General features: G+C 32.7%; 1 protein-coding gene across 1 annotated transcript; it reads right to left on the reverse strand.

Annotated features, from left to right (window-relative positions):
* Positions 1 to 3116: 3116 nt before the first annotated feature.
* On the reverse strand, positions 3117 to 5222 carry LOC111904823 (purple acid phosphatase 22). Its single transcript, XM_023900537.3, has 5 exons — positions 4958 to 5222; positions 4553 to 4844; positions 3843 to 4411; positions 3668 to 3756; positions 3117 to 3579 (listed from the first exon to the last, which is right to left on the reverse strand). Exons 1-5 carry the CDS (start codon positions 5084 to 5086, stop codon positions 3351 to 3353), a joined length of 1308 nt encoding a protein of 435 aa, XP_023756305.1. The 5' UTR covers positions 5087 to 5222; the 3' UTR covers positions 3117 to 3350.
* Between the last annotated feature and the right edge of the window lie 4447 nt (positions 5223 to 9669).

The raw sequence follows: 9669 nt of genomic DNA on the forward strand, positions 1-9669 counted from the left end.
TGTCTTTGTGATTTTTTTTTATGATATTATGTGGTAGTGGTAGGGGTGAAATAGACTCGGTATCCGGTTGAAATAGACCTAAAGGGATTGCATGCACCCATATATTGTTAAGTGTATCTGGTTGATATAGACCGAAAGGGACTATAAGCACCCAAATATGTTTGATTGTATGTTTGTATGGTATGAGATTTTTGGGAGAATTCACTAAGCTTTGTGCTTACGGTTTTCAGTTTTTGTTTCAGATACTTCCAACTTGAATGGATTGGCCCAACCTGATCGCACTGCATCCACCTATAATTTTCCGCATTATGTGATTTTGAGAATTTTGTACTATGATAAAATGTTGTTATGATACACTTTCGACTGTTTTGATATGATTATCAGATGTTTTGAATGAAATTTAAAAACAAAATTTTATCCGTATTTTTGAAACGTTACATTAGCTTTGTTGTCGTTGGTGGCTAGGCATAGAGGAACCACACCATTCCATCCCACCTTCCTCTATGTTGTGCTATACCAAAATTATGTCTACCGTTGTCATTAGAAAGAATGGTCAAAGTCACCTACCCATTCATAAATTTCTAAAACGATTAGACCATTATTCAAACATTGAACATCAATATATTGATTAAAAATAGGTTTCTCATAAAATTTTCGGTGCTGCACCACTAGAGGTGCATATGTTAAACCCTTTTTTGCTTTTTATTCCTTATGGAAAAACAAACGGATCCGGGTTTATGTGAATGTTGAAATTTTTGCACCTTAAAATTTGATGAGTTTTTGATCATAATAAGGTGGATGGAAAAAATATTTACCGTTTTAGTGTTATTTTAAAACTATTTACCATTTTAGTGTTTTTCTCCTTTTTCTTTATTTTTTAGTTTCCTTTTCAATTTTTTTTTACTTTAAATATCTTTTTTTTTCTTTTTTATTCCACCCTTTTATTGTTTTCTCATTTTTCTTTACTTTTTAGTTTCTTTTCAGTTTTTTTTTATAATTTAAATATCTTTTTTTTTATTCAACCTTTTTATTGTTATATATATATATATATATATATATATATATATATATATATATATATATATATATATATATATATATATTTTATTTTAGTTTTTTCTATCCTTTTTTTTACTGTTTTTTAAATATATGTTTATTTATTTATTTTTTTCTGTTTTATTTAAATATCCGATTTTCTTATACAACCTTTTTACCATCAAATTTTAGCCTCAATATTAAAAAATCATCAAAAACCACTACTATAATCAAATTTTGAGTTTGTGACCATAATAGGGTGGATGGAAAAAATATTTACCATTTCAATGTTCTTTCAAAACTATTACCATTTTAGTGTTTTCTCATTTTTCTTTATTTTTTAGTTTCTTTTTCAGTTTTTTTTTTTAATTTAAATATCTTATTTTTCTTTTTTCTTTTTTATTCTAACTTTTTATTGTTTTTCTCATTTTTCTTTACTTTTTAGTTTCTTTTCAGTTTTTTTTAAAATTTAAATATCTTATTTTTTTTTATTTTTATTCCACCTTTTTATTGTTATATATATATATATATATATATATATATATATATATATATATATATATATATATATATATATATATGTATATATATACACACACACACACGACAACTTTCATTTTAGTTTTTTTATCCTTTTTTACTGTTTTTTAAATATATGTTTTTTTTTTATTTATTTTTTTCTATTTTATTTAAATATCTGATTTTCTTATACAACCTTTTTACCATCAAATTTTAGCCTCAATATTAAAAAATCATCGAAAACCACCACTATAATCAAATTTTAAGGTGCAAAAATTCCAACATTCACATACAATGTTTTTAAAGTGAAAAAAAAAATCTCAACATTCTTTCTTACAAAAAAACTCCAACATTGTTTATTACAAAAAGAAAAACACCACAATTAGCTTCATCTTGAACCGGTAAAAACCTATTAAGTGGATGACTCTCCAACCATTCTCGAGCACGTGGATTTAACCGGGACATAATCGAAAACAATGTCCGTCTATGCCAAGGTAATTTAAAAAAAATAATATTTTTATGGTATTTGTTATAGTTATTCTTTTGTTATTATTATTTTTTTTACAGGTAATGATTTTTCACCGGTTCAAGATGAATCTAATTGTGATGTTTTTTTTTTGTAATAAACAATGTTGGAGTTTTTTTTTGTGGTGTTTTTTTTGTAAGAAACAATGTTGAGATTTTTTTTTTCACTTTAAAAACATTGTATGTGAATGTTAGAATTTTTGCACTTTAAAATTTGATTATAGTAGTGGTTTCTGATGATTTTTTAATGTTGAGGCTAAAATTTGATGGTAAAAAGGTTGTATAAGAAAATCGGATATTTAAATAAAACATAAAAAAATAAATAAAAAAACATATATTTAAAAAACAGTAAAAAAAGGATAAAAAAAAACTAAATTAAAAGTTGTCATATATATATATATATATATATATATATATATATATATATATATATATATATATATATATATATATATATATATATATATATATATATATATATATATATATATATATATATATATATATATATATATATATATATATATATATACATACCAATAAAAAGGTTGAATAAAAAAGAAGAAAAAAAGATATTTAAATTAAAAAAAAACTGAAAAGAAACTAAAAAGTAAAGAAAATGAGAAAACAATAAAAGGGTGGAATAAAAAAGAAAAAAAAAGATATTTAAAGTAAAAAAAAAACCTGAAAAGAAAACTAAAAAATAAAGAAAAACGAGCAAAACACTAAAATGGTAAATAGTTTTGAAATAACACTAAAACCGTAAATATTTTTTTCATCCACCCTATTATGGTCAAAAAGTCACCAGTTTTTCTATTAATCAAACTGAACCAGTATTATTTAAAAAAAAAACCCGGGTTTTTAACACAATTTCACTTCAAAATACTGAAAAAAAAAAAACGGACTTTTTAAATCGGAACGGATATAGAAAAATCAAATTTTAAAACACCTTTATGAGCCAACCCATCACCCTTGCCCAATGGTCTGCATTTTCAGCCCGCCTTTCTCGTCCTAGGTAACGGGCTTAAAATATCATATATGGTTTTGATGATACTGGTATATATATCATATATATACATCATACAAATGTGTCACACAGTATTTAACTTATTACAGTTAATATTTTGTAAAATGAATACTCATTTTTTATTAAAATATCAACATGTATACATTTTCAACCATTGCTGAAGAAACTCTATTTTATCTTAAACTAAGAAACTCAACACTAGACCACATAGAAATGATATATGATCATATGGTAATTAAATCGCTCAAAGCTCATCTTTCCCCGATGAATGTTCCATTTTTTGTTCCATTTTGGGTGCACATGAGCATGAATGTCTCAAACTTTCCAGCCAAATCCCATCGGCCACAACATTCAAAGAGTCATCGTTGCGATTCCATGACCAATGAGCATGAGTGTCATTCATTATTCTCAATCGACCATGTCCAAAGCTTGCTTCCCGAAATAATGATATTACAGGCTTAGGTTCTTTGTATCTTCATTTTATCCAAAACAAATCTCAAGTTAATTGGTTCCTATACTAAAAACAAGAAAACAACCAAGTACGATTCTTTACAAACTTACAACATGGCCAAGCCTTCTCTATTCCCCCCATCTCCAATCGTTATGTACATCGGACCACATGGATCAGCATTGTTATCATAAACCCTAGTCTGAAATTAATGTTCATAAACATGTTGCAATTCATAATTAATAAAAGTGTGTATTAATGGCCGGATTGATTATTAAGAGGACTTACAAAACGTTCGTATGCATGAACATGGCCTGAAAAAACCACGTCAACACGCGACTTATACAACATTTCTTCCATGGCTACTCTCATGCTTTCACCTTCACCTTGATGGGCCAAATTCGAATTATACCATGGTGCATGGAGGAGCACCACCACCCACGGTGTTCTTGATCGATTAATTTTAGCCAAGTCATTAGCCAACCACTTATACTGATCAGAATCACGATCAAAATCAGCATAAGAACCTAACATAATGATGTGAGATCCCACTACATCAAACGAGTAATATAGGTTTGATTCCGAGCCACTTTCTTTATATGGCATGGGCCAACGTGAATTGTAGGCTTTGAATCCTTTCGGATAGATCATCGGAAATATTTCTTGTTCATGGTTCCCTTGGGTCACCATCCATGGCCTTCGGCTAGCATATGGCTCCACCAAACGTCCGAATGAATCCCAAAGTGGTTGTTGTGTATCTGCATAAGATAGGTCGCCGGGGAGGAGCAAAACGTCGTAGTTTCTTGCATTAATATGTTCTAAAGTGGTGTTCGTCCATTCAGTCTGACCAAGGTCACCTGCATCCACATGTGTAAATGATATTAAGAATCTTTTCGGCAGTTAAAGTTGATGTTGCCAAAAAAAAGGAAAAGGGAAACTTAAGGCGTCATCAATGAAAAGTATAGGAGTCTTGAACCCAAGAAAAGGTCTATACTCACCGGCGAGAACAAACTCAATGGGATAGGTGGCCGGCGGTGTCCGGAAGTTAAACTCCGGGCCGGAGCCACCACATCTGTAGTAATACGTGGTGGCCGGATTTAGTGGTCCGATTGTGACATGGTGGATTTTCCCGGAAGTGTAGAAGAAATAACGGTAGGATGTGTGTTCTCCGGTGGCTGATGAATCGTATTTCCCCGGAAGTTTCCCATACTCGACTGTAGATGGGACACCGTTTTCATCGGTTACCCATGAAACCTTCATGTAATTGTCTCCAACCAATGACACATGCACCTAGAGATGGTGGTTTTCAATTAAATTATAATGAGCTATACTTTAATCCAAGTAAATTCAGTTCTCAAACAAGACAATCGTAATTAGAATGGAAGATTTTTAGAGAGAGATACCTGTTGAGGATGTGACTGGGGACGATTATGAGGAGTGAAAACAAGGGGTCGTGCAGGCTGACGGACGAAATCCTCCGCCGCATGGTGTGGTCGGAGGAAAAGGAAGAAGAGGAATAGTAATTTTGGCATTGTTAGGGTGTAGGAAACTAAAATTAAAGCAATGAATAGAAGAGAAGCATGTTTAAAGGCAATGTGTTGCAATGGCGTGAAGCAAACTATAATTTTGAAACAATGTTGTCTATGGATACGCTTTCGCCAATCAAACGCCACTCATATTACTTTTCAATATAAAAACAATGCTACACATAGTGCATAAAAATAATATATTTGATTAATAAATCATTTGATGCTACATTCAAACCTTATTAACTAATAAATTTAGAAAGGTTTAAACATTTTTTTTGGAAATCTACAAAATTCCTTATATTTTGACTGGATCGACAAAAAACCACCCCTGATTTTATTTTTTTATTTTTTTATTTTTTGCAAATTAACCATTAAAACTAATAAACACTTACAAAACACTATTATACATGGTTAGTACGGGTTTTAAAATGCAAAATAAAACAAATAAAAAAGCATTGGTGAATTTTTGGTTAATGAGTTAAAGTTTAAAGATTATTGGTGATTTTCTTTTTTATATATATACTAAATGTATTTGAGAAATCTTATATTTATTTAATATAAAACATAAAACTAAGATACCATCTACATTCGTTTCATTAAAAAAAACTCATATTTTTTAATTAAAAAATATAATAATGATAATTTATATATTATTTTTGAGATTTTTTATGTTCTTTTTAATAAATATCATTACTACAATTATAAAGATATCATTTAAATATAATTCTTAAATAGAGTTTCATGATATATGTGGCATAGAAACGCACTCCTTACAATAAATCAACAAAAGTCTTGTTAATTTCTTACCGGTTACAGTGGTTAAATTACAAAGAACAGTTTCCTAAACAACTAGTTTAATGACATAATCTATGCAAAAACAACTACAATTCACTAATTATTATCTCTGACATGGTAAAATTCAATTTTGACTTTGATTATTATAAATTTAAATACTTACTTATCTATCATTCCGGTCGTATTTATTTTGAAATTTATCTGTATATATGCTTAATCGAAATAATTTTTTTTAAATGTAAAAATAAAATTTAGAATGAATTTGAAAAAAAATCTATGACAAAAGAATAATTTTGGACTCAATTTGTAATCAAATTTTAAATTTGGACCAAAAATATAAAATTTTAAAATTGAATGACATGTTTACCGGGCTCAAATTGAATACAATTCCTAATTTTTGAGAATTAATTAAATAAATAAAAGATATAAGAAATAAACGGATTATAAACCCAAATTATAAAAACTTTTATGGAGTTTTTTTAATTTTAAATCTATAATTCCACCAAAAATGAAAATTAAAGTGTTAGAAATGGATGGTATTGATAGGTTGAGGACATAAATGTTAGGAAGGAAGCATGTGACAACACGTGGTGTCATGGTTCGCATATTAATGGAATATTGGAATGTACCATTTCATTTTCATGGATTTTATTTTCTCCCAACTCAGATATATTTTTTTTTAAATCTGATATTTTTTATATACTTTAAACTTATAGTTTTAATATAAACATGATCATGACACGAGTATTTTTTCCTGTCGACATATGGGCATCGCCTTTCAGAAAAATAGTTCACGCCAAATTATGTTTTTATATTTAACATAAAAATATATCAAAACTTAAATAGTATATCAAAACATAATACAAAGAAACAAAATCCATGCAAATACTTTTATGTCATCCTATCCAATCAAAACCTTTTCTAATACCTATTTGCTTTAATTTCAATCATTTGTTCAAGACTGCCATTGCTCGAGATTTAAAGGTTAATATATGGAGCTTGATGTTTCATCCACTTTCGGATATATCATGAGAGCTCAATTTGCTAAGTTTTCCGAATTCAGAAATCTTGTGTGATCACCTACTATCCTAATTTCCGTAAGAAGGTACTAATCACCATCACTTTCAAACTAGACATCTTAGATAGTTTTTAGTGTACTTATTGAGTTTAGGTAAAAAGGTGTATGGTTAGGTTAAGTGACATTATGCTAATTATATTGTTCCTCACAACACAATACTGTTTGTGCACATACACCACATTCTTTAGTTTGAGAACAACCGATTTTATTTAGCTAGCAAGGAGGTAGACAAGGGTTGACCTAGCCAATGACAATTTGCTAAAAAGATGTATTAAGGGGTCAAAGTGAATGATAGAACTTTCATAAGCTAGATGATTAAATGGTATCATTTTTTAGAAAGTAGATTGCGGGAAGGAATAATTCTGCCAAATAATGAAAGTTGGAAGTTGCTTAGATGGGTCTCTCCCCCATTAGATTGAAGAACACTATTTGGCAAACGGGGAGAAAACTTATTAGCGATTTTCAAGCTTCCATGGAGCTCTAGGGTTCATAGTTGGAGAAGATGAGCTAGCATTCGTAGTAGAGCGTCTCCATTAGTGAATTAAGGTATAACCTTGTCCATTCTCTCTATAATTCGAACCTTGAGTTTGGGTTTAAACCCAAAATCTAATGATGGTAATTAAATGGATGATTTGTTTTTTGATTCATGTAAGGTTTTGATGTTTGAACTCCCACTCTTCATTGTGTGCAACTCTAATTGGTGTTAATGGAGATTTGGTGGATAACTGGAGTTCTAAGCTCCATTAATGGTGGAGTGCTCTACTACATCGGGACCAGAAGTACCTGAAACCAAAACTGAAAACTGTAAGCATGAAGCTTAGTGAGTTCCCCAACCTACCACATACCATACTCATAATCACACACTGGGTCTCGCCCCTACTGCATCGGGACTTGCCCGACATAGGACTCGCTCCGGCATCGGGCCCCGCCCGGCATCAGGCCTCGCCTGGCATCGAGCCCCGCTCGACATACAGATGTGTCTCACTTAGGCCTCACCTATCTCTAGGCCTCGCCCGCTAAACATATACAAACATATAGCATATCACATAACACATAAGCTATAGTACTCTCCTGTGTTACTGATCTAAGGCCTCACCTGTCTTGGGCCCTGCCCCTTTCTACTATTGATGAGTCATGGAACCCTGTCCACACAACTACTGATAATGAGATATGGGCCCCAGCCCACACTCACTCTTTCCCTAACTCGGGCCTCGCCTCTGCTCTGCTACCAATGAGATACGGAACCCTATCCATACTCTGCTGATGGTAAGATACGGGACCTCGCCCACACTCACCTCCCTACCAGGCACATACAAGTATCATACAGACAACGAGTATAATCTAACATGCAACTTTCCTCGGGCTTACCCCGGCATCGGATCTTGATTCGGAATAACATACTAGCATATAGTGCATAGGGCTAACCCCCGGGTCTTCCTACTCATAACTACATGGGCCGGCATTGTGGTCGTAGACCCATACACACAAAGGGAAACTCACTTGTATTGCTAAACTCTGCTGATAACCCACTGACTGCTATCCGACAACTCTCTGAACTGTTGATCCTCTAGCTCCCCTAGCTACCAATACCAACAATAACACTTAGCCTAACTGTCCTCCAGAAGTCAACTAGGTCAACTCTAGTCAATTCCTTCTCAAGGGCAAAGTCCCGATCAAAGTCAACCTTCCAGTTGACTCGACTCACCGAGTTATTCCTCCAACTCGCCGAGTCCATGCTCCTCGAAACCCAAACAACCCCGACTCCACTCGTCGATTCTAGCGAGAAATCGATGGGTTCTCCTTCACTAACACTTCGGGACCATCTTCCACCGACTCGTCGAGTTCATCCTTGAACTCGTCGAGTTCATCATCATCGTATGAATGTCTAGACCATGACTCGCCGAGTTGTATGTACAACTCGTCGAGTTCATCTTCATAACTAAGGAGATTGTCTTGGACTCGCCGAGTTCCTCCTCGAACTCGCCGAGTACTATGATCTTCATATCCATTACTGACCCAGTTTGGTTGAATCCTTTACTAACTCCACTCACTGATCTAAATCATAAACAGAAGGGTTTGGGTTTGAAACCCGACTCGCCAAGTCCATGAACGGACTCGTCGAGTCCACTTGGTGACATCTCTATTATGTCGATTACAGTCAATTCCAACACTTCTAACTCATAGATCTGGACTCTTAATGCTAGCATTGCACGTAAAGTTGCTAACTTTACATGCATGCAAGGTGTTATGAGGCTAGAACACTTAATCCAAACTACAATGAAGATCTAGGTCATGAAATGGGACCTTAGCTGGATAAAGCCAACAACTTTGAACTTCTAAAGATCAAGAGTGTCCAGATCTGTTGTCCAATCCATCCTTAAAGGCTTAATACTAGAATTCTACTTAGAAATGATCCAATTGTGACAAAAAGGCAAGCTAGAATGGGGATCTATCAATTGAAAGTTCAAGGTTCAGACTTTTTACCTCCTAACAGTTGCCAAATCGATATGGAGGCTGGATCTACTCTTCCTTCCTTGCTTCTTTCTCTCCAAGCTTCCAAGACGCACTCTAAAGGCCCTTAATCTTCTTAAAAGCTCAACAATGGAGTTGGGTGGCTAGGGTTTTGGGTTCTGGATGAGAGAGGCTGTAAATGAACCCTACGGAAGAGAATAAGATGCTTAAATAGGGTACCAAGTCCCGAGATTAGGGCTTC

Source organism: Lactuca sativa, chromosome 2, assembly GCF_002870075.4.
Source record: "Lactuca sativa cultivar Salinas chromosome 2, Lsat_Salinas_v11, whole genome shotgun sequence".
NCBI classification, from domain to species: Eukaryota; Viridiplantae; Streptophyta; class Magnoliopsida; order Asterales; family Asteraceae; genus Lactuca; species Lactuca sativa.

Excerpts from the sequence above, each read along its gene's own strand:
- LOC111904823 (XM_023900537.3), bottom strand. The coding sequence starts at position 5,086 with ATGCCAAAATTACTATTCCTCTTCTTCCTTTTCCTCCGACCACACCAT. Across the intron at positions 3,757-3,842 it reads TTCATGCATACGAACGTTTT|ACTAGGGTTTATGATAACAA; the intron begins GTAAGTCCTCTT and ends CATTAATTTCAG. Across the intron at positions 3,580-3,667 it reads AGAGAAGGCTTGGCCATGTT|ATACAAAGAACCTAAGCCTG; the intron begins GTAAGTTTGTAA and ends GATAAAATGAAG.